We start from the raw sequence: 27545 nt of genomic DNA, 5'->3' as shown, positions 1-27545 counted from the left end.
CTCCCATTCTACAGTAATTATAAAAGTAAAATGCCACAAGAAAACTTTCATGGCAACAATATGTGAACATTGTGCAATTTGTGAACGATTTTGATCATTTTATTTTAAACTAGCAGTTAACAACTAGAAAAATATTTAATTTGAAGGTACTTTACGAAAACCTTGACAAGGGCTGTTATCTTGCTTATTAACGTAAGCTATTGCGAAAATAGAGTTTACTAAGTCTTATTTTGTTATAAACAAATAATGTTAATAAACATTTAAAAAAACAATCGTCACCTGCGTTGTTAATGAATTTAATTGGCTTCAATATTATCAACATATCTATAACCAATAACTTAAAGGCTATATATTCTAATACGTTTGTTTCTGAAAAATGAGTTCTAGGTATAACATCATAGTAGCAGAGGACTTCAACATGAAACGATTTGCATTCCTGCTTATAGTTCTCTGTATTATTAATATATCAGGTAATTTGTTTTATTTATTTGGACAATATTTTATATCATTTATACATTTTTTTAGCATTTGAAATTATTATAATTAATTGAAAAATTATTGCATTTTTTATTTTTTAATTTCTTTTTGTAATTATTTTGATATATTTGTTGATTTATTTTATAAAAAATTAGGTATGATATAAATTTTTTTATTCTATTTATATCTATATTTTTTGATTTTTAAAATTTAGCATGCGATTCTTGTTATAATAAATATTATTTACACAAAACTGTTTTAAGGGAACGGAGGAAAATGCAAAATTTTCATCATCATCATCTTGGTGCTACAGCCCTTAGAGGGCCTCGACCTTCTCAAGCTTTCTACGCCATTCTGTTCTGTCCCTTGCTTGCATTTTCCAGTTGCCGACTCCGATCTTCTCGGCATATTGTGTTACCCCGTCCATCCACCTCAGCTTTGGTCTACCCCGTCTTCTCATTCCCACGGGTTGCGCTGTTAGAATCTTTTTTATCATGTTCGATTCAGCTTTTCCACCAAACGTATGCTTGTAGATATTCTGCAGTTCAAACTTATATCTACGCCTCCATATTCCGTTCTCACAGACCGCTCCGAATATCTTGCGTAGCACCTTTCTTTAAAAAATCGATAAAGCTGATTCATTTGTTTCAGTTAGCGTCCATGCCTCTGATCCATATGTGAGAACGGGGACTATCAATGTTCTATACAGCCTTATACGAGTTTTTTGAGGCAGACGTTTGTTAGCTAAGTACTTTGATAGAATATGATAACACCTGTTTGCAATTATTATTCGTCTTTTTATTTCCCCTGATGTGTTATTATTGGGGTTAACCGATGTCCCTAGATATATGAACTTTTTGACTGATTCGGTAAATGCAAAATTTTGACGCAGGTCAAAATTTTTAATGTGTTCTAAATGTATTAATTTTTTTCGAATCCTAAGAAAAGTTATAGGTATTTTTGAAAAATTTAAACGCAGAATGAAAGAATACTTTATTACTGAGGGCCAAAAGTCCCTTAGAATAAATACAAAGTTTCTTTTGAATGAAATATTTTCAATAAAAATCACACTAAATTTTCTATTTTATCTTCACCCCTGTAACTTTTAAAATATACATTACAAAAATTTTCAGGGACTTTCGGCTCTCGGTAATAATGTAATCTTTTATTCTGCGTTTAAATTTTTAAAAAATATTTATTAGTTTTCTTAGGATTTTAAAAAAATTAATTAATTTAAAACATATTGAAAATTTTGACATACATCAAAATTTTGCATTTTGCTCCGTTCCCCTTAGCTGATACTTCTTCTAAAGAGCACCCTCGTCCAAATATATCAACATTATACTTAAGTTTACATAAGTAAACCTCTCTTATTTTCAATTGATAAGCTGCTTTCTTGGCAGTTTATTAATTAAATATATATGCTTGAATTTAAGAGATATTGCTCTTTCTCAGGAGTGAATAATTTCAAATATAATATTTTGTCACGATTTTGACAAGACATCTCGTAACGTGACAGTTCGTAACCCCATAAATGGTAATGGAAAATTCGTAAGCACCGTCAATTCGTAACGGCGACAGTTCGTAATATCGACAGTTCGTAACTACAACTATTGGTAACGGTAAGAACTCGTTACGTTAAAATTGAATTATTCTGTTTATTCTCGGTAACCTTAAAACCAACTGGATTACGTTTATCGTATTTTTACAGATTTCATATTTCGCGGAGAAATATATTTTAAAAATTCTGCAATAAATATAATCTACATGTAACAGTAGTTTTACTATTTTGAAGTAATAATTCAGGATAAAAAAATTAAAAATATACTCTTTAGTTGTCATAGTTACAAAACCATAAGCAAAAATATGTGTGAAATATATTTAAAAAGATGTGTTCTTAAAAAACCACTACTACTTCCAGTGTAGGACAGTATGAAAAATATATTCACTATATTTTTATACAGTAATGCTAAATCTGATAAAATAACTAAATGCTGGCGTTACGAATTAAACTGATACGAATACGTACCGTTACAAATTGTCAATGTTACGATGTTACGAAGTGTCGCCGTTACGAATTGAGGGCGTTACGAACCCTCGCGTCACTAGATGTCATGGAACCGCAGATGATACAATACTCCATGCAGACAGCAGAGATGTGCTAAAAATTTAGTTTGATTGCACTACGCAGTATTTACTGCGAGAGGTATGGAATGGTTCTGAAGAAGAACAAGATTAAAGACTAAACAATATAATGCTAAATTAAAAGCTTAAGTGAAAGTACCCAGATACAATTACTTGGAATGTGAGCTAAATGAACAATGGGACCGCAGTCTTTAAATAAAATGAGGTATTGATATGACCAGAAGTGGTTTCAATAAGATAAAATCAGTACATATTATGAAATGGAAAACTGGGAATAGTTATTAGAACTAGAGTATTGAGATGTTATGTATTCTCTGTCATTTTATATGGTGTTGAAGCCTGGACAATTACGAACGTAACTAAAAAAAAAGACGTACCCGCTTTGAGATATAGTGTTATCTAAAAATGAGGAAAATATCATGGACACAACACGCAACAAACACGGATATAAAGAAATACGAAAAAAGAAAAAAAATACTAAACACTATGGAAGAAAGAATAATGAGCTATTTTGGTCACATATTAAGAAATGAAAAATACAAGTTGATGCGATTGGTTATACAAGGGAAAATGAAAGAAAAAAGAGGACCGGGGAAAAACTGTGGAGTGGAAAAACAACAATAGAACTCTTCAGGACTGCTACAGACAGAGTAAAATAGGCCGTCATTATCGCCAATGTTTTTAAAGGGCGAGACACACGAAGAAGAATGCTACTATGTATTTAAAACGAGTATTAAAATAATATACTACTTATGTATATTAGCGAATGTGCCAGGATAGGTAAAATTTGCTAATCATTGTAGGCAATATAAGAGACTATAACTTAAATAATAGAATCAAAAAGAAAACTTAGGGGCTTAAAAAAGGATATTGTCTGTCTCCGATTTTATTTAAAATATATTATATTCAATACGAAATACGAATAATATTGGCAACAAAAATATGTACAGAATAAGAAACAAAGACAACAACATTGCTACGGATAGAGCCGAAATCCTTAAGGTTGTCGAATCGTTTTATCGCGAAATGTATAAGAGCACCAACGCAAGGCAAGATCAGCCTATGCCCAAAATCACAAACCAGGGATCAGCATTAATGCCAGAAGTAACACCATACAAAGTTAAAAAGACACTTTCAGAAATGAAAAATAATAAATCCCCTGGCGATGACGGAGTAGTGATAGAGTCAATCAAACAAGGTGGAAATAAAATTATCGAGGTTTTAGCCAAACTTTTCACCGAATGCATTTAACAAGGAAAAACCCCTTCCCAATGGATCAATGCAGTTATTGTTTTATTGCACAAGAAAGGTGACATAACAGATCTAAAAGCTACCATCCTATCAGTCTGCTATCACACATATATAAACTTTTCACAAAAATTATCAAAAAAAGACTGGAGGCTAAGTTAGACTTCTATCAGCCTAGAGAACAAGCTGGGTTTAGATCCGGATATAGCACTAACGACCATTTACTGGTAATAAAAAACTTGATAGAGAAGTCGGCGGAATACAACAAACCATTGGCACTGATATTCGTGGACTACGAGAAAGCGTTCGATACCATAAACCAGCAGAAAATGTTAAAATCATGGACAGAATGCCGAATAGACTATCGCTACACTAACATTAAAACATATCTACCACAATGCAATGGCTAGCGTAAGACTCTCTGATCAACAAACTAATAAATTCTGTATGCAGCGAGGAGCACGGCAAGAAGACACCATCTCACCAAAGCTGTTCACAACCCTTGTAGAACACACTTTTAAGAAGGCAGATCTGAACGAATATGGTACCAATATAAATGGAGAGATGCTCAGTCATTTGAGATTCGCAGATGACATTGTCCTTATAGCCGATCGTATGGATGATTCAATAATAATGTTGAACAAGTTATATCAGGCTTCCTTAGAGGTCGGACTAAAGACTAATATCAACCAGACGCAAATAATGACTAATCTGTTGGTAAATCGTAATATTGTTGTTGATGGAATGGATATTGAGCAGACTGTAACTTATAAGTAGTTGGGACATGAAATTCGGTTGGGAAGAGATAACCAGACGTGCGAGCTCCCACGTCGCATATGATTAGCCTGGCAGCGTTTGGTAAACTGAGCTATGTATTTAAATCGGACTTACCCATATGCCTGAAAAGGAAAATCTTTGACTAGTGTGTATTGCCTGTACTCACTTATGGAGCGGGAACATTAACACTCACAAAAAAGGTGGTGAACAAGATTCTCATAACTCAGAGGGCTATGGGGCGCCAGATGTTGGGTGTCTCCCTGAGGGATCGAATCCCAAACGAAGAAATACGTCGTAGAACAAAAACAACGGACGCCGTCGAAAGAATCGCGTCGCTCAAGTGGAATTGGGCAGGACACGTCGCCAGATTGTCAGACAACCGATGGACACAACGTATTGTCGAATGGAGGCCACGAGAAGAAGCACTACGGAGCTGAGGACGACCACCAACCAGATAGGCTGACGATCTAAAGCGTATTGTCGGCAACTGGATGCAAGTCGCACAAAACAGAGAAAGATGGAAAGAGCTGAGGGAGACCTATGTCCAGCAGTGGACGATACGGGTTGATGATGATGATATTCAATCATCGCTAGAGCAGTGGAGAAAACAAGTATCCGAAATGGGAATAGACATAAGCGGTGGTAAATGTCTAACAAATTTGTTTTTCGCAGATGATCAGGTAGTCGTAGCGAATGATGAGGAAGATATGGACTACATGTTTAGAAAACTATGGGGGCTTCAATACGAATATGTCACAGAGTATCTTAAAATAGGGGATGATGAAGAAGATCCAGATTTAGAAATTAGAACCACAAATACATGTAAAGAATATAAATATCTCGGATCTACAATATCTACAGAAGGCACTACCAAAAGAGATATCGAAAACATAACGCAGCAGGGCAAAAAAGCGGTAAACATTCTAAGCTCTCTACTATGGTCTAAACATATAAAACAAAAAACGAAATTGACAATCTATCGTGCCTTGGTAGAGCCTATTATGACTTATAGGGCAGAAGTGTGGCAGATCACGAAAAAAAGATAGAAAAAGGATAGAAGTAGTAGAAATGGGTTATCTAAGGCGAGCGTGTGGTATATCCAAAAAAGATCACATCAGGAATGAACATATTGGAAGGAGGACAAATACTGTATATTCCAGTGTAGATAGAATTGAAACGAGACAACTAGTGTGGTATGGTAACGTGAAACGAATGAATGAAGATAGATGGCCAAGGAAAGCTTTAAATTACATACCACAACAAAGAAAGAGAAGGGGAAGGCCTTTAGTTGCCTGGGAAGAAAAATGTACGGCACATCATGAGAGATAGAGCCATCAAAGAAGACGAATGGATGGATAGAAAAAGATGGCGGTCGAAATGCGAGAAGCGGCAAAGACTGTAGGAACCTCGCTTATAGATAGAGAGAGAAAGAAAACTTATGAGTACTACGCTGTCAATTTTCAATGGCACATACGTGGACAGTGGAAAATCAATCTATCCACTTATGGACGGGATAATAAAATTAAAGGGCCCCCCCGTAAACATATGCCATATGCCCTCATTCTCAGAATTCCATTTTTTTAAATTCTATGTGATTAAAAAATAAGAGTGAGCGCAATTTTAACTCTGGAAAGTTTGATTCTCCACTGTCGACGCATGCCCCACTGAAAATTGACGGTATAGTGCCCATGCATTTTCTCTTTGGTTCTACTATTTAAGTTATATACTCTTACGGTGTCTAAAATGATTAGCAAATTTTACCTATCCGGGCTCTTAGATAATAAAACTCGTAATAATATAAATATAGTCTTTTGAGTCCCTTTTACTTTTTTGAGGTTTCCCGTGACCCTGGTTTGTATTAAAAAAATCTATTTAACTATTCTAAATGGCAAATAAGCCACAAAAATAATTTTATTAACGTTTCGACGTCCAAATCGGATGTCGTTCTCAAAATACAAAATAATAATAAATTAAACAAAAATGTTGTTGCTTAGTAAAAAATTCTTCTAATAATTTATTTAATTTGACTCATTTATATCGGCAATTTTATATTGCAACTCATAAATATTAGCAATATCATTTTAAAGTCTTCTACTTTAAAATGTATAATATATGTCTGAGTTGCCGATATAAATGAGTCAGATTAAATAAAGTATTAGAAGAATTTTTTACTAAGCAACAACATTTTTGTTTAATTTATAAATATTTTGTATTTTGACAACGACATCCGATTTGGATGTTGAAACGTTAATAAAGTGATTTTTTTAGTTAAATTGTGGCTTATTTTCCATTTAGAATAGATGATTACAAAAATGCCACAAGGAAATAGCTTAATTAAAATTAATTAAAAAATGTATATTACATCGTTACGCCAAATTGATGACCTAATACACAACACATATTAATTGGCATTCAAAAATTAAAATTTACATGTTTTAAGATTTTTTTAAAGTCGAGTGTTTCTGAAATAATGAATTTTTTTGATACTTTTGCATCATACTGTATACCTTAGACACGAAATTAGAATCTAATTAGAATAGAGGCAATGATAACGAGATGGGAAAGGTATCAAGAAGAATAGCCCATGGATTGTCAGCATAATATGGAGCTCTTAAAAATATATTTAAAGATGTGAACACATCGATTAATTTACAGCGAAAGAGAGAAATTGCAGATTGAAAAGGAGATGGGCTGACTACGTGGCAAGGATGAAGGATGGAAATATCACAAGGAAAAAATACCTAGAAGGTTGGAAGGTTGCATGCAAGTCAACCGAATGGAGACCAAGAATAGACGGACGAAACAGAAGAAGATCACTTACACGATTTCAAGATGATTTGCGAAAGATAACGAGAAATTGGACCCATATTGCACACGATACAACAATATTCTCATTTGCACAATGTTGTTGTACATTAGATCCATTCTTGAATGTAACGCCAATCCATGTATGGCTGCTATTAGCTGTTTAAAGGGGTGAAGTCGAGTTCGCTCCGCTTCGTTCAGGTATATTTTAAAAGGGTACGAATTGGCTCCCGCATGAATGCGGGTAGGCTCTCATATAATCGCGGAAACATTAGACATTGTTGCCAAATCGTGTAATATTTATACTGCTTAGGAAATTTACATAGTGATATAGACTTTTATAGGAAAATTATACTTTTAAAGTTTGTTTTAGTTCAACATTGACATATGTGGCAATTTTAACACAAATTATCGGTGTCGGCCGGTATGCGCTCGACCGTTTTGCGCTCTTACCTGAAATCGGCCGGTTTGCGCTCTACACTCTAATACCCGAAAGTTAAGTTAGGACCGAAGGGTTAGGTCTTCCTCCTTTCCCATAGATATTTCTAGGAAGGTACCTGTTTCTAACAAAAAGAAAATTTGAAAGAAGTGACAACGCTGGGTGATATTTTCGACATGTTTAGTTAAAATAAATTTTGTCTATGGGAGCCAATTCGGACTCTACCTTTTTTAGTTCAGGTAAAATTCTTACCATTAGGAGCGAACTCGACCCCGTACGTTTAAAGTTTGACGGACCATAATAGATTACAAGACATTATGTTATGCCTGGCGTGAGAAAATTATACAATTTAAAAGATATCTAGAACTAATGGTCTCATACACAAGTGAAGGAAAAATGCAAAGAGAAGAAAAAAGTCAAAAATGAATAACCATTTTCAATTTCGTTGCAACACGAAACTACAGCCGCGTCATTATTCCAGTTTAATCAGAGAGTGCAGCAAGCACTTTTACCGGTTTCTAAACTTATTAGTCTCTCATCAGGAGGCACATATGCTGCTCTTTCTGACCCAAGTAGGAGAAATCCAGGCGTGCAGCCACGGACTGCAACGAACGAAATGACAGGGATGCCCTAGCGGCAACTGCTAGCAAATGACTAAGTTTTCAATCTAATAGCACATAAAACAACATCAAACAATGCTACTTTACATCCCACCAGACTGAAAACAATGGGAAAATTCTCTGTAACTCTAATTTTCTCATGTAAACATGTAAATCAAAAATGAACAACCATTTTCAATTTCGTTGCAACACAAAACTACAGCCGTATCATTATTCCAGTTCAATCAGAGAGTGCAGCAAGCACCTCTACCGGTTTAGAAACTTATTAGTCTCTCATCAGAAGGCACATATGCTGCTCTCTCTGACCCAACTAGGACAAACACTGACCCTGCTGCTCTCTCTGACTTAACTGTGGTCAACACCACGAGGTATAAGCGTGAATAAAAAGTGCATGAATACTCATACGCTTATGAAACGCACCAGGCGGATCATAAGGGCCTTCACATTTTACTCTTTGTCAACTTGTCTTGATAGTGCAGTGACTGAAAATGGATTTTAACTGTTAGCTCCGATTTCGTTGAACCATCATCGATTTTGATGAAAATTGGTGAGTAGTTAAAAGATACCTTAAGTAACAAAGGTCACATAGTGCCATTTTGTGCTTTTTGCATTTCAAAGGTGAAATCCACCCCTGCTTTAAAATTATTTTTGATATTTCTGAAAGTGCAGCTATCGAAGGTGTCACCTCCGATTTCGTTGAACCTTCATTGATTTTTATGAAAATTAGTGAGTAGTTAGAGGATTCTTCAAGAAATACAGGTCACCTAGTGTCAATTAGCGCTTTTTGTATTTTAGGGTTGAAATCTACCCCGGTTTTAAAACCATTTTTTATATTTCTGAAAGTGCAGTTACCGCAGATATTCACCACAGATTTCATTGAACCTTCATTGATTCCCATGAAAATTGGTGTGTAGTGAGAGGATACTTCAAGAAATAAAAGTGATATGGTGCGAACTTGAGATTTTTGCATTTTAGGGGTGAAATTAACCCTTTTTTAAATATTATAAATTCAGATTTTAGCATTCTGGCGTTCGTAATCTAGTTTAATCAAATAAAATAAACGTTTTTTAACATTTCTATGCATAATTTATATTAACTCTTATTTAATTTTTAAACCCTTTTAGTAACCTCCGCTTAAATCAGAAATCATAAAAAAATATTTTTGATTAAATATTTAGCGGCCAAACTAATAAAATTTCACATAATTGTTGTTACAATAATTAATGTTGGGCAAGAATCACCAATAGCTCACAAATGAAAACAGTTAGGTATGTGGAATGCTTTGGAAATAATAAAGTACCATAAAATAGCATTTCATTACATTGGTAAAATACAGGGTGCTCCATTTGAGAAAACTCCAGAAATAGTCATTCAGTTTCCACCAATCCTGTATACTAAAATTAAACATTTAGCTATATTAATAATTTTTAACAATAGTATTTTAGTTATATTAAAAATCATATAAACATAAATAGATTTTATCTACTCTATGTCATATTACGTATAAGTTTTTAGTTTGCGAAAACTGTCATTATACAGTGATGAGCGCGCTAATAACCGGCAAAATAGCTCAAAAGATGAAAAACATAATACATTGTGGAACAAAAAGAGATGAAACTAGTGGAGGTGAAAATTATCATTATAAACGTATAAAATAACATAACATTTTTCCTACCTTTAGACATATCAGAGGAGTATGACAACTGTCACTGTGACAGTACAATTTTATAAAATACTCCTGTCACAGACGTCTAATGGTGGGAAACTATACTTCGTCCAATTTACTTACCGTTGCACGTCATCTGCGCCATATATATTTCGTGTTGCCTAAATATTTCGTGTTGGTATCATGTTACAAGCTATGACGCGGATGACGTGCAACGGTAAGTAAATTGGACGAAGTATATGTAATGTAATGTTAAATAATAGGGTTTTTCATCGATTGTTATTTGTTTCGAGCTTCTGTCATGTGTCACATAATATTAATATATCTACGTCATACGTCTTGGTTTGTATAATTGTAAAATACCAATAACGTATGACGTAGATATATTAATATTATGTGACACATGACAGAAGCTCGAAACAAATTACTGTGAATGAAAAGCCCTATAAGTTTATAACGATCATTTCCAACTCCACTAGTTTCATCTCTTTTTATTTCGCAATGTATGATCTTTTCCATCTTTTGAGCTATTTTGCCGGTTATTAGCGTGCTCATCACTGTATATATAGTCGGTTTGCTAAACTCAGACGCAACTGGCTAGATATTTTAGTCGATAATCATTTTGTTTTTTGCCAATTTTGCAAAAATTGGCCAAATTACTAACTATTTAGTGATTATTAACTATTTAGTAATTTTTTGCCAATTTTACTAAAATTGGCAAAATTACCGACTAAAATATATAGAAAGTTGCGTCTGAGTTTAGCGAACAAACTATAGCAGTGCGTGAAGGGTTTAAAGTGTGCGTGAAGTAGCAATGTATTTTAAATGGGATTTACTTTTCCGCACACTTTCATATAATTAAATATCCTTAACTTTCGCGTTGTCATGGTGATGACATAATAAGCAATAAATTACAACAAAAGTTTTGATAGTTTTGTGGTTTGAAAGAAGTTAGAATTTTTAAATGTCAAAGCTCTAAAAATTGTAGAATAGAAATGAATTCCAGTGACGAAAAGTTACAGTTTTTTTATTTGTTTATCCTAGATAAAATATTGAATGAAACTGTGCGTGAAGTACTTTTTGCGAACTTACGCGATGTATAGCACTCTCGCCGCTGTCGCTCGTGCTCCAAACATCGCGTGCGTTCGCAAAAAGCATACTTCACGAACTGTTTCATAAATAACTATTTTTATGTCAATTCGTTACAATTATACAGGGTGTGAATATTGCTATGAAATTAAAAAAACGCGTAATTATCTTTTATACGACTTTGTATAACATTGCAAAACCTTACATTTTAAGAAAAAGAACATCGAGGAGACTCCAAAAATGAAAAAATATACAAGGTGCTCCATTAAAAAAAGATAACTTTGTTTCACCCTTTCAATGCGGGTGGCCCTGCTACACTTGACCGTCCCGCTACTTTTGGGACAACCTGTATATCCTATCTGCCATATTTATGTCATGATATCTTTGTTTTTACTACATTCTAAGGATATGTTCACATTTTCACATAATCTTTGTTATATCTTACAGGGGCAGTACCATACAAGGACAGAACTAAACGATCTGCAGACGATAGTAACGGTTCATCAGGATCAGGCGATGTGTCAGCATCTGGATCAGCAGAAGGGTCGTCGTCTGTAGGATTTTCAGGCTCTACTAGTGTATCAATTTCTGGTGAAGGTAAGTTCCTGGTTTATAACATATGTTTAAAATTTTCACAAACACAGATACATACAGAGTATCTACGGTGCAAACCAAAAGCCCCCTCCGCTTGCGTCTTTTGAACAGTTATATTTATAATACGGTTTAAGGTACACATTAAATAAAGACTAAAATTGTAGTTTCCCATTTAATTAATAAAGATTCTAACGTCGTCCTCTGGTTATTTGTCAAAAAATTTGAAGTTTTTCAATTCTCTATTTGTTTTTACTTTGTTAAGTTTTTGCAAAACCTAGTAAAACACCACCTTTATTTCTGCTAAATTTTACTTGATTTGTGCCATTCATTATTATCAAAACTTTATTTGTTCAAAAACTAATCAATTCAACACGTAGACTCATATGTATACATTGGAACCGAAACAAACTCAAATCACCGAAATACGATCTATAGTTGAAGAGGCGAGAGCAAATTTAACAACATAAGAAATATATTCACCCACTGCGACATATTTCTCCCACTAAAATACGGCTAAATATGTATTTTTAATATGTATTTACATATTGGAATACTATGTAAATACTAAAATATGTATTTCCAGTCTTCCTGTATGGAGCAGAGGTCTGGACAATAACTGAAACATTAATGAAAAAGCTAGAGGCATTCAAAATGTACCGACGTATCCTCAAAATATCCTGGACGACCCAGAGCACCAACGTACAGTCATTCAATTGCTCAATACATAGCTCAATTGAAAGGGGGACGTTTTCGCACTTGCATGTTAAATTCCTTTGAACTGTGTAAGTTTACCGCAACTCCTTTGAAAAATGATCCACGCTCTTCGGGAGAATAAAAATAAAGGAAAGAGGCAATAAATTAGGGTTGGTTATTAGCTTAAGGATCATAAATAACCAATTTTGAGAGAAATTTCGCTATTTCACGTTGCTTTGAATCTATTTTAAGTTGGGTTGGATCCCGTCTTCAGTTTTTATCTTTTCTGATACACTTTTCTATTTCACTTGGCCTGTCGTTTCAACGTTCCATGGGTGTTCTTTTACAATTATTATCTAAGAAACGGAGCTTGAATAGCTCGGTCATATTATAAGACATGATAAATAATATCGTATATGTAAGTACTGCAACTGATAATATTCAGAAACGCCGCAAACAAAATTAAAATTGCTATGATCTTAGCCAAGGTCTGCAACGGACAAGGCACATGAAGAAGAAGATCACAGGCAAATGGACCTTGATAGTGTGACCAAATACATTAGACTTTAATGCATAAAACTCTTGACATTTCCCATTAATTTTGATGAAGCAAACGATATAGCGCCACCTAGTGGTCTGCGTTGTTAACCACAAATTATAAATAACTGAAGTCTGTCAGCTGATCCACATTAATATTATTAATCTAACTTTTTGCTTTGTGTTTATTAATGTTTATTATACAGTATGGTGCAAATGAAATGAATAAATTCGTTATTTCGTAAACCGACGACTTTAAGAAAAATTATAATCTTTTTACGTATACCTATGTCATACTAGTGACGTCATTCATCTGGGCGTAATGACCTAATCGACGATTTTTTTAAATAGGAATAGGGGTCGTGAACTAGCTCATTTAAAAGGTAATTCAATTCTCCATTCAGTAATATAAATATTTACATAATTATTCGTGTCTTTTTTAAATTAAATTATTTACAAAAAGAAGAAGAATGTATGTCATTTATTTAACTCAAAATACTTTGTACTATTGCCCGAAAACAGAAAAAAAAAGTTTATTTCAGAAATAAATATTGCTTTTCGATTAACTTCAATATTCAAGCCAGCTCCCGCCAGTCACCTACATCTTGGAAGTTTGAACATTTAATTTAAGCAAAAAGCAATGTTTATTTGTGATATAAACATTATTGTCTGAGTTCTGACAGCAGTAAAATGTATTTTTAATTAAATTAATTACATACATTCTTCTTTTTTTTGTCAAATAATTTAATTTAAACTTTTTTTGGACACCCTGTATAAATATATTTGTTAATAATTACATTACTGTATAGAGAATTGAATAACCTTTCAAATGAGTTAGCAAACGACCCCTATTCTCATTTAAAAAAATCATCGATTACGTCATCACGCCCAGATGGATGACGTCATTAGTATGACATATATGCCAAAATACCATAATTTAAAAATAAAAATCGACCTGTTTTGGGAATTTTTCTTAAAGTCGCCGGTTTACGAAATAACGAATTTATTCCTTTCATTTGCACCATACTGTATATGTATTTTGAAAAAAAAAGGATTTTGTAAATAATCTGCTATTACTAAATAAACTTAATGATGTGGCAGAATGAGACAGAAAGACATATGATTTAAATCTAGAGCGACTCTAGTTACGAGACACCAAAAATCCATTTGAAATAGACAACCCGGTTTTTATAAAAAATTTCAGTGTCAAAAATTATTACTGTGAGATAAAACTAAAACATTGTTACTACCAAAAGATTAGTAATTTTATATATTTTATGTTTTGTGATACTGTTAAAAATTTAATGGATTAACCTCAAATTGTAAGTTTTTATGCTTCTTTTATACAATGCTTTTTCCTGTTAATATCATTGTATTTACTGAAAAAAAAAATTATAATTTATTTTAGACTTGATGAGTCAAATAAATAAAACATTTTTTGTAAAAGTACAAACACAATTTAGAAAAATAGGGCTTTTCATCGATTGTTATTTGTTTCGAGCTTCTGTCATGTGTCACATAATATTAATATATCTACGTCATACGTCTTTGGTTTGTATAATTGTAAAATACCAATAACGTATGACGTAGATATATTAATATTATGTGACACATGACAGAAGCTCGAAACAAATGACTGTGAATGAAAGGCCCTATTAACTCGTTATCCAAAAATTAATCAAATTAAATTTGAATGTTTACGTCACATTTTACCTTGTCAAAACGTAGTGCAAGTCAAGCCGGCAGAGGCGCTAGTGGCAACGTGCTTCCAGATTTCTGTGGGACTTGGATGTATTTGTGACGTCAAAACGTCAAAAAGGTTTCCAAACAAAGCAAAAGTTTGACGTCTGGCAATTGATTATACACGTAATATGTGTAATCATTTTTAATTTAATTTAATTTTAACAATCATCTGTACATTTTTTTTAAAGACACAATCCTTGTTGGTCATATCAATCATATTGCTTTTAATTTTATAAATGTCCTTACACAAAATCAAGGATTTACACACTACATAGTACTTACTACGTTACTTCAGCTTCTTAACCAGTCCTATTTGGGAATATGGTGGGTGTAATAATAATATTCAGGTATTTATTAAATATTATATTTAATAAAAGTATTAGATTTACAATCTCCACGTTACATGATTATATTCTAACTTTCAAACCTATATCTAACTTCATTGTGCCAAGTCACGCCTCTTCTTCTTTATCATGGCCTATTACTACATCTCTACGTCTCTACAAACAGTGAACTTTAATCAAACAAAACTATGCTAATACAAAATACAATCAGAGTAAACTATACTAATATAAAATATAATCACACAGGCTGTATGATAGTACGTGATGGTCTCAAGCTCATGTCAGTATCACACTCTACTGAACTGCTAGAACTCTGAGGTTTACTACAACTAGGTGTGTCATCATTGTCATCACTTAAATTCTGAGTTTGCCTAATATCATGATCAATTTTTGACTTACGCAAGTGATAGCTGTTTCTTCGTAAGATCTTTTTACCACTATCAATTAAATAAGACCTTGAAGCCTCATGTTTATTGACAATAACAGCCGGACTCCATTGATTATTGTCCTTGTGTAACATATTTTCACCTTGCTTATATTCGGGCCTATTTCTTGTCTGCCTATCATAATATTCCTCATAAGTATTATTTCTTTGTTCTAATTTTGACCTAACTTCTTTGACATTATCATTTTGCTTTTCAACAAATGGTAATTTAGTTTTAAGTTTTCGTCCAAATAAAAGTTCAGCTGGTGACCTCTTGAGATCAGTAACAGGAGTATTACGATAGCTCATTAGAGCAACCCACATGTCATCTGATTTTTTAATAATATTTTTAGATATCTATACAAACCTCTCAGATAAACCATTCGATCGAGGGTAATGGGGGCTACTAGTTTGAAATTTAAACTCAAATTTATCTGCAAACTTTTTGCATTCATACGATCCAAAAGGCATATTATCAGCTATAATTACATCTGGTATACCATGTGTTGCAAATATCAGCTTGAGTGCATTTATAACATCAGACGATTGTTTACCTCTTATAGGGATTATTTCTAGCCACTTCGTTAAATAATCAGCAACAACCAAATAAGCTTTGCCACCATGTTCCATAATATCAGCACCCAATTTTTGAAATGGCAATTCCGGGACATCATGAGATATTAATGGCTCTTTACTATTTGTATGTCTATACTTTTCACAAATTTTGCAACTCTGTCTCTCATTCGCAATATCCACACTCATCCCTGGCCAAAATAAGACATCTTTTGCTCGATCTCTTGAAAGATTTATACCAAAATGACCTTCATCTACAATTTGAAGCATCTCTTTTCGCAAAACTTTAGGTACAACAATTCTATAATTGAAAAATAAAAGATTATCATTAACAAACAACTCAGTTCTTAACTGGTGAAAAACTTTCATCTCTCCTCATACTTTGTATTCTTCCACCCTCTCATACAACACTCAATGACTTTACTCAGTACATTATCTTTCTTTCTAGTAGCACTCTTTCTTAAATGCTTTTCTAATGAGTGCACCATTTCATTCAAATCAGCATCATTCTCCGCACTTTCGTCACTTACGTTTCTAGACAAATAATCAGCAATATGTATATATTTACCAGGTACATACTGAATTTGTATATTATATTTCAGTAGCTTCAGTTTTAGCCGTTGCAACCTAGGAGAACTAATTTGACTTATTTGCTTACTCATGATACTTACATTAGGTTTGTGATCTGTTATGAATTTTACAGAGCGACCATAAATATAATTGTGCAATTTTTGACATGCAAACACTACAGCTAATAACTCTTTCTCTATAACACCATAATTTTCCTCAGTACATGATAAACCTCTAGAAGCATAAGCAACAGTTCTTCCATCTTGCATTAGACAACATCCCAAACCAAACTAAGACGCATCTGTTTGAATTACCATATCTCCACTAGAATCAAAGTTCTTTAGAGATATATTTTTAGCAAGTTCCTGTTTTATCACTTCCAGTGCTTTACTGTGAACTCCAAGCCACTGAAAAATAACATCGTACATAATTTACCACACCCAGCAGTTTTTGAAGCTCTTTTTTGTTTGACGGATTTTTTAGCTCATTTATAGCCCTCAATCTTTCATTATCTATTTTCATACCATCTTCACTAAAAATGTGTCCCATATATTTCACTGTCAGTTGTCTAAACTGAAATTTTGATTTCTTAAACTTTACACCCTTTTCCCTAGCTCTATCAAACACTTTTTTAAGTGTTTTGTCATGCTCCTCCATGGAATCAGATTCAATTAATAGATCATCAAAATATATAGGTAATAATATTTTCAATGTCACCAACATTTTTGCAATTTAATTTTTGAAAATTATCTGGGGCGAGATTTAGACCGAATGGTAATCTAAGAAATTTGTAACACCCAAATGGAGTTGCAAATGTTGTTAAGGAACTAGATTTTTCATCTAATTTAACTTGATAAAAGCCATCTTTAAAGTCTAATACTGAAAAATATTTTTTTCCTGACAGTTTCGAACTTATTTCCTCTAAACTAGGAATTTCAAAATATTCTCTAACAATATATTTATTAAGCTCTTGAGGGTCTAGACACAGACGTAGTGAACCATCTGGCTTCTCAACTTTAACTATAGACCAGGGCGCATCTGTAAAAATATTAGTACATTTGGACGTTGAGAGGTGACTCAAATTTTTTTGCAGTAATTGCTTGAAAATAACTCAAATAATAATATTTGAGTTATCCTCCCTCTCAAAAAGGTCCGGAACATTGTTTAAATAATCAAAATGTCAAAAAATGAAGGAAAAATTCGATTTTTTTCTTGGTTTTTTGATTATAACTTTAAAAGTATTCATTTCTGAGAAAAGTTTTACTAACATAAAAGTTGCATAATTAAATTTCCTACAACATAGAATTGGTTAAAAATTTAAAAAATAGTCGCCATTGTTGCAAAATAGCAATGATTGCGAAAATAACCATACAAAAACAAGTATTCGAACTTTACGTTCTTCAACGATTTATACTACACTTAGGACGTTCATATTTCACCCAGAAAAACTTTATGATACAGTAAAAGAATACTGTAAATCGGTTTAATAGATTTTGCAAAATAAATTTTGCAATCCAGCTTTCGCAAAAAAAATTCATTTTTTCAAAATGTCACAGGAATGAAAATAAGACAGATACCAGGTTGAAGTTTTTTTTCGATATAGAAGTGTACTGTAACTTTCATTTGCAATTTGCAAAATTAAAATCGATTAACCACCACGGCGTCAGGAATTTTTTTAAATAAACATTAATTATTGGTGCTACGCGCAGGACAACTGATAGTTTGCTCTGATTGGGCATTCTAATGACCTTTGATAAATATTGATACATTTTAATTTTTATTACATTTCGACGTAAATAAATAAATTTGTTTATTACAAAATAAAAACACATTCTCTATCTTTTGAAATAACACTTTTTGTAGCAAAAACTTTCTTTGTTCATATATTATAACTTAGAGAATAAAAGTTTATTATTTTTAGACATATGCAATTGTTTAAACAATATTTCACAAACAATAATAAAATTAGTTTGATTTTTGTGGAATTACAATATTAAAATACAACAAAATATAGAGTAAGAAAATAATATATTAGATAAAGGTTGGAAGAAATTTTGATGGAAATCAACTTGTGTGAATCGAAGACCGCTGTCCTGCGCGTAGCACCAAAAATTAATGTTTATTTAAAAAATTTCCTGACGCCGTGGTAATTCATCGATTTTAATTTTGTAAATTGCAAATGAAAGGTACAGTACACCTCTATAAGGAAAAAAAAGAATCAACTTGCTCTCTGCTTTATTTTCAGTTCTGTGACATTTTGAAAAAATGAATTTTTTTTGCGAAAGCTGGATTGCAAAATTTATTTTGCAAAATCTATTAAACCGGTCTTAATGAAATTTACAGTATTGTTTTAGTGTATCATAAATCTTTTCTGGGTAAAATATGAAGGTCCTAAGTGTAGCGTAAATGGTTGAAAAACGTAAAATGCGAATACTTGTTTTTATATGTTTTTTTCGCAATTATGGCTATTTTGCAACAAGTGTGACTATTTTTTAAATTTTTAACCAATTTTATATTGTAGGAATTTAATTACGCAACTTTTCTGTCGGTACAATTTTTCTCAGAAATGAAAAGTTTTAAAGTTATAATCAAAAAACCAATAAAAAGATCGAATTTTTCCTTCATATTTTGACATTTTGATTATTTAAACAATGTTCCGGACCATTTTGAGCGGGAGGATAACTCAAATAATATTATTTGAGTTATTTTCAAGCAATTTCTGCAAAAAAATTTAAGTCACCTCTCAACGTCCATCTCAAAACATATGCGTCCTGGACTACTATGTTATTAACCCATTCAAATGCTTCTGTTACTTTGGATATAACATTTCTACTTTCTAATTTACTTAATTTCTCTTTTAGCTTGTTTTTTATGATAAATGGTACTCTTCCAGCTAATCTAGCTACTGGAACACTATCATTTTTTAATTATATTTTACAAAAACATGTGAATGTGTCAATTCCCTCAAATACATCTTTATATTCTAGTAATAATTGTTCCTTATTAGTATGTTCCTCGTCAACATTCACACTCTGTGTTTCTTTAATTAAGTCAAAAGATTAACATGTTTTTAAACTCAAAATTGGCTGGACTTTTAAATCTATAACTACAAATTCTAAATCATAATTCCTATCTAACCTCTTACAATTTAGAGTAATTTTCCCTAAAGTTTTCAAAAGTATACCTCCATAAGCTTCTAACATAGTATTACACTTTTCAATTTTGTACTTACTGTTTCTGAATAAGACATTTAAGATATCCCTAGGTAATATATTTACTTTTGATCCAGTGTCCTTCTTGAACTCAATGTCTTGGTTGTTTATGTTGACTACTTCGATCCATTGATTACGATTTCTATTATTGATTGTTCCAACTCCTTTCACGGTATGCACACAGGGCCGCGTTTAGGTCAATTGACGCCCTAGGCAATTCTCTAGTAGCCGCCCGGCAGACATGTACCATTTTTGGGAAAAAAAATTGCAGAAATTTTTTTTTAAATAAGAGTACACTAAAAATGGATTCAAACTACGATGTTTATAAATACCTATAATATAAAAAGTTGTCATTCTTCATTGAAAAAACTTCTTTTCAAAAAAAATTTTGTTCTTGACAAAATCGACACAATGTTAACACGTTCGTGCGTCATACTTAATGGGAAAATATTTTTAATTTTTGACATTTTCGAAAATGACCTTTCAGCTGACACAACTGGGAAGCACAAATAAATGTGCAAAGCAATGTAAAAATTAGGGAAAATATCTTTCAATCCACTTAGTGCAGTCACTGAAGGTTTTCACCTCCGATTTCGCTGAACTTCCATCGATTTTCATGAAAATTGGTGAATAGTAAGAGGATACCTCAAGGAACAAAGGTGACATGATTCCAACTTGCGCTTTTACCGTGGTGGTTAGAACTACCACTTTAAGTGGGGGTGAAAGAAATAATACAATAAATCGATAGAGAGACAAATTCTAAGCCAAATTTATTATATAAAGTTATTAATATAAATCAATACTTTTTGAGTTATTAAAGATCAAAGATTTTATTTTTTCGTAAAAAATGCATATTTTAAAGCTGTTTTTCACGTATAACTCGAAAACTGTAAGCTTTTACAAAAAAGTTATTATTACCAAAAATTGAAGATAATAAAAAGCTGAAAACAGTCCTCGCTTAAAGAACTAAACTAATGTTAATTCAAAGTGAGTTATAAGTAATTGAATGTATATTTTTTCGACGAGTACTCAAATCTAAGTATTCAAGCTTAAATAACGGGAAAACGATGCATTTTATAAAATATACCTGCCAAACACTTGTCAAAGTACTTCGGAGTACCTATCAAATGAGCTCCAGTAGAAGTTAATAGCATCACAATTAAGCAATTTATGATGAAAATAAGAGCATCCTTTAGAACTTTTTAGGAAAAAGTGAAAAATAAAACATCGCCATTTCCACAAAAATCAAAATTTATAGTAATCCTTAGAAGAATTTCTTTATATTAGCATAAGTAATGATTTCAACAATGTTGACCGGTTTAGAATGCATATTTAAAAAAAGATGTAATTTAAAAAAATCAGAATTTTTAAAATTATCGTAATTTTCATTTTCCCTTGATAATACTTAACTCCAAAAATACTCAATATACGTAAAAAGTGATATAGGTATAACCAAATATAGTTTTTTCTGAATCCCATATTTTACCTTTTTACCATTTCTGCAGGGTAAAAATTTAACCTTTTATTTTTAAAAAAGTAAGGGGCTTAAAAGATTAAATTTAACGTGGTTTAATAGCCATTAAAATTAACTCTCAAATGGTTTTTAGGCAAACCTGATATCGTAAAAATTAACGGAGTTAAAATTAAATTAAAAAAAAACAATAACTTTTTTGGAAAAATTTTTAAAAAATAAATTTTGAAAAATATTTGGTGCATAAATTTTAATGCTATCAACTTGTTCGGGGGCTCATTTGATAAATATTTCTAATAAGTACTTTGACAAAAATGTTTAATAGGGTTTTGTTATAAAATGCATCATTTTCCCGTTATTTAAGCTTGAATACTTAGATTTGGGTACTCGTTGAAAAAATATAGGTACATTTAGTTATCTATAACTCACTTTTAGTTAACATTAAAAGGCTTTTCCAGTAAGGAGTTTATTTCGTTTTCTATTAGCTTTAATTTTGGTAATAATAACTTTTTTGGAAAATCTTATAGTTTTTGAGTTATTTATGAAAAATCGTTAAAAAACATGCATTTTTCTTACGAAAAATTAAAATCTTTGATCTTTAATAACTCAAAAAGTATTGATTTATTTTAATAACTTTATGTAACAAATTTTGCTTAAAATTTGTCCCTCTATCGAATTTCTAATAAAATTTCCAATTTTCAGGGGATATTTCTAATAAAATAGTTTTCAGTCCCGAGAAGGGGTGGCATCCACCTCCATGGTGAAAGCGCAATTTGACACCATGTCACCTTTGTTCCTTGAAATATCCTCTAATCACTCACCAATTTTCATACAAATCGATGAAGGTTCAACGAAATCGGAGGTAATAGCTCATATCCACCTTAAGTGACTGCACTAACTCTTCTTTAAATATTAAGATATGTCAATTGGTGATTTTATTATGGTATCCAAATGACCCTTTAAGTGAATGCATTCATGTATAAACGATGTATCTTGGTAGTCTTTATTTTGTATCAGATTTTCAGCTTGTTTATTAATTTCTTCATTGCTTAATTTTGGCAAATCTATTAATAACACGAAAACGTTGATAAATAAGTCGATATAATTGCAGACGTCTATTCAGGTCTCTTATCAGAGTGTCGATTATAACATAGAATGTGTGGATTTTCATCTCATCACTAGCTGAAAAGTTTAGTTCATCATCGGCCCCCTCGTCAAATTGAATTTCTATTTCTTATTTCTTTATGTTTTATTTGGGCACAATTTTTTGGCTTCCTTGCGGTAAAGTATTTTGAAAGAGATACTCTTTAATGACAGAACCTAGATTCATAATTTTTATATACAAATATTTTTTGTACAGTATTTTTACCGCCCTCTCATAATGTGCCACCCTAGGCAACTGTATATATTACCTAATGGATAAAGCAGCCCTGTATGCACATATATGTCATGATCTGTTGAATAGCCATCAATGTTCTCGTCATGTCTTCTAATTTCTTTTTTTTAACATTTTGCCTTTTATATCTTTGCTGATTGGACATTTCAGCAAAGCAGGCATTACTAAAGTGATTTGCTCCACCACATTTAAAGCAATTTTTTCCAAACGCTGGGCACTGAGCAGCTACACCTCGTCCAACCTACTTGGGATACGGACGTTTCGCCCCCGCCGTTTCGCCCCCGACCGTTTCGCCCCCGCCGTTTCGTCCCCAGCCGTTTCGCCCCCGAACCGTTTCGCCCCCGACCGTTTCGCCCCCGCCGTTTCGCTTCCGACCGTTTCGCCCCCGACCGTTTCGCCCCCGCCGTTTCGTCCCCAGCCGTTTCGCCCCCGAACCGTTTCGCCCCCGGGATTTTACCTTACATTTTTAACTAGTTGCATTGAGTTATAAATACAATGTTAGTAATACATATACCTATTGATCATTTTTTTTTGTTTGTTTTACTGTAACTACCTTTAACTTATAGTTAAATAAAACTAACGGTTCGATTTATATGCGATATTTATTTGTACTTCATTTTACATGTCGGTAAAGTTAGCAGCACCATTTCAAAGACCGAATTCGGACTAAGACTATAATTTATTGCTAATTTATTACCGAAAGAAAAAAATTTATTGCTGTAGCCGTTTCCAAGAAACAGTGGGTGCTGCTAACTTTACGGTAAAAGCTATATCTTGGCAAGGAAAAAGGGTACAGGGCCAATCTTGGCGACATATTTTATTACTAATTATTATAATAATTCTGTCAAAATTCCGTCCTGTCAATTCTGTAAATATTCTGGACGCTACCGGATATGCCCCTGGAACGAAAAAATAAACAAGAACCAAAAGTGGTCTACGAAAACACCATGGTTTACACTTGAGGTTAAAAGAAATGTCACCAAAAAAAAAGAAAACTTTCCTAAAATACAGGTCAGAAAAAACGAATGAATCATATGAAGACTATAGGGTAAGAACTGAAACTCATCAATTGGTAAGAAAAACAATAAAAGATTACTGGGAAAGATTCACAAAAAGACTAGAGGATGGATTTCTCTGGACCACAGAAACAAGTAAGGCTCTTTATAAGACAACAAACAAGCGAAATGAAAGAACTAGTTGAAATAGAACATATAAAAGAGGATACATGGGTGGCCTTCCTGACAGAAATGTTTATAAAAGAAAACGAAAAATCTTTACCAGAAACGCCAAATATAATCAAATACCAAATTAACTCTTAAAATATGGTGGTGTACAACAACTGCAACTTCTTATTCATAAAATAATCACCACGAACAGAATACCAGAAGAATGGAGAAGAACGATCATGCTGAGGTTCTTCAAGAAAGGAAATAAGAAAGACCACAATAATTATCGAGCAATAAATCTTTTAAATACAACACTCAAATTGACAACAAGAATTATAGCGACAAAGATAAACGAACGAATGACTCTGCAAGAGGAACAGCAAGGAATTCGGACAGGAAGATCATGATGCTAGGATGCAGTTTTTGTAATGACAAATCAAAGAAAAGTCGCTGGAATATAATAAATCAGCATATATGTGACTGATAGATTTGGAGAAAGCGTTTGATAGAGCGAGAATTCGGAACGCGACACATTTATTATATGAAAAGGGAATATTACTGGATTTAGTAAAAACCATTGAAAATAAAATATACAGAGTGTCCCAAAAGTAGTGGAACGGTCGCATATTTCGCGAACTAAACATCGGATCGAAAAATTGAAAAATACGTATTCAATCATTTTCAAAAATCTATCCAATGACACCAAACACCAACCCCCACTACACCCTCTAAAGGTGGGGTGGGGGTAACTTTAAAATCTCAAATGGAAACCCCTAGTTTTTCTTGCAGATTTGGATTCGTTACTTAAAAATAAGCAACTTTTATTCAAGGCATTTTTTCGAACTGTGGATAAATGGCGCTATAATTGGGAAAAACGATTTATCCTGATACCATAGGTAAATTAGAGAAACGGTCTAATATCTCGAGAAATGCACTTCCAAATGAGAAATCAAAAAAAGGCTTTTAATACTTTTCGAAAACCTATCGAATAACACTAAACATGACCCACCAACCCACCCTCTGGAGGTGGATTGGGGGGTAACTTTAAAATCTTAAATAGCAACTCCCACTTTTTATTACAGATTCGGATTTGTCATAAAAAATGAAGCAACATTTATTCGAAACATTTTTTAGAATTGTTGATAGATGGCGCTTTAATTGGAAAAATACGATTTATTAGCGCCATCTATCAGCAATTTTAAAATATGTTTCGAATAAATGTTGTTTAATTTTTCATGACGAATTCGAATCTGCAATAAAAAGTGGGGGTTGCTATTTAAGATTTTAAATTTACCCCCTACCCCATCTCCAGGGGGTGGGTTAGAGGGTCATGTTTGGTGTTTGTCGATAGGTTTTCGAAAAATATTAAAAACCTGTTTTTTGGTTTCTCATTTGGAAGTGTATTTCTCGAGATATTAGACCGTTTCTATAATTTACCTATGGTATCTGGATAAATCGTTTATTCCAAGTGTAGCGCCATCTATGCACAGTTCGAGAAAATGTCTTGAATAAAAGTTGCTTACTTTTACGTAACGAATCCAAATCTGCAAGAAAAACTAGGGGTTTCCATTTGAGATTTTAAAGTTACCCCCCACCCCACCTCCAGGGGGTGTAGTGGGGGTTGGTGTTTGGTGTCATTGGATAGATTTTTGAAAATGATTGAACACATATTTTTCAGTTTTTCGATCCGATGTTTAGTTCGCGAAATATTCGACCGTTCCACTACTTTTGGGACACCCTATATGAAGATAACATAGCGATCGTAAGATGTAAATGAAAACTATCGCAACCTATCATGCTCTCCATACTTACCCAGGAATATCATCTGGTCCGACTGCTTTTCCTTTCTTTATTTTTTGAAGCGCTTGAGCCACTTCCTCGTTTGTTATTCTGGTAACCATTGCTGTTACTGTCTCCGTTAACTCCACAGGCTGTCTGTCAAATTCTTCATTTAATAAACTGTCAAAATACTTTCTCCATATCTTTTTGACATCCTTTTCGTGAATTAGTATTTTGGTATTTTCATCTCGGATACATCTAATCTGATTAAAATCTCTTGCTTTCTTTGCTCTCTGTTTGGCTATTTTATATATCTTTGCTTCGCCTTCCCTGGTATCAAGTTGATCCTATAGGTTTGAATACGCTTCTGCTTTAGCTTTTGCTACTGCTACTTTCGCTTCCTTTTTGGCGACCATATAGTTTTGAAGATCTATGTCCGATCTGGTTTATTGCCACTTTTTATATAATTTTCCCTTCTCTTTTATTTTTCCTTGTACTTAATTTGACCACCACCAAGTCTCTTTATCCTCAAACTTCTTTCCTGGCATTTTCCCAAGTATTTCAATAGCCGTCTCTCTAATAAGATTGGCCATTTTTCTCCAAATTGTGTTAGGACTTCCTTTCATGTTCCAACATATTTTTTCTACTATTCTTTCCCTGAAATAGACCTTCTTTCTCATCTTTTAGCATCCTCCACTTGATTTTTTGTGGTCCTCTCCGATATTTTTGTTTAGTTTCGCTTTTTACTTCGATATCCAGAACTAGCAGCTTATGTTGTTGGCTTACTGTCTCACTATTACCTTGCAGTCCTTGCATGCACGTAGGTCTTTTTTCCTTATCATGAAGTAGTCTATTTGAAATTGATGTTGTCCACTTTTGTAGGTAATAAGTTGAGTTTCTCTCTTTTTAAAGAATGTGTTAACAATCGCCATATCCAATGCTGTTGCTAATTCAAGTATCTCATCTCCAGCTTCATTTCTAGTTCCAAAGCCTAATCCCCCATGTATTGTTTCATATCCTGTCTTGGCTTGGCCCACATGTGCATTGAAATCACCTCTTATTATAACTTTCTTCTCTGCTGGAATATCACTCAGTACGTCTCCTAATTGGTCATAGAAAGCTCTTCTTTCATTCTTACCCAGACCTGTTTGAGGAGCATACACACACAACATTCAACACCTCTTTATCAATTACTAATTTCACTGACATCATTCTATCTATAGGTTATAGGTACGCAAAAATTAAAAATAATTATGTTTGCTTTCTTTATTTATGTTTTGTGCATCTGTCTGTTTGTCTTGTTGAGAGCAGATAATTTTTGATTAATTTAAGTTTAGAAAAAGACCTTTCTCCTTCAGCTACTGTTACTGGAAGTGTTAAATATATCCTTCAAAATATTTGGGAAAACGGAGAGTAAATTATTAGATTATATAACTTAAAATGTCGAGTGGAGTTGTGTCTTTATTTATAAAAAATATTGGTAACAATTCTATTCCATGCGCTAATTTTTTTTAAGTTATACTTGTTTAGGCGCGACTGAAAGTAAAATTTTTCATAAATCTGCGCGCATGCGCACACGGACTGTATGACGTTTAGTTGCTAATCTTTCAAATTATGTATCAGCGCAAATAAGCCATTAAAATAATATATTAGTTTTTTTTAGTAAATGTATTATTTATTATAATTTTGTGTCTTTGGATTTGTTTTCCTTAGGCGTAAAATAATAAAACATATATTTTTATATTTCACTTGTCACCGTGATGTGTAATTATGTATA

At 32.8% G+C, this 27545-nt stretch overlaps 1 protein-coding gene across 1 annotated transcript in view; it reads left to right on the top strand.

Moving 5' to 3' along the window:
* Positions 1-284: 284 nt before the first annotated feature.
* LOC114334969 (uncharacterized) overlaps positions 285-27545 on the top strand; it is a 129346-nt gene continuing 102085 nt past the window's right edge. The window contains exons 1-2 of the mRNA XM_050652838.1: positions 285-470; positions 11714-11863. Coding sequence (XP_050508795.1) covers positions 377-470; positions 11714-11863 — 244 coding nt within the window. The 5' untranslated portion in view covers positions 285-376. The remainder of the gene's footprint in view (positions 471-11713; positions 11864-27545) is intronic.

The sequence above is a fragment of the Diabrotica virgifera genome, chromosome 6 (genome assembly GCF_917563875.1).
Source record: "Diabrotica virgifera virgifera chromosome 6, PGI_DIABVI_V3a".
NCBI lineage: Eukaryota > Metazoa > Arthropoda > Insecta > Coleoptera > Chrysomelidae > Diabrotica > Diabrotica virgifera.
This window is presented reverse-complemented; position numbering and strand designations above follow the sequence as displayed.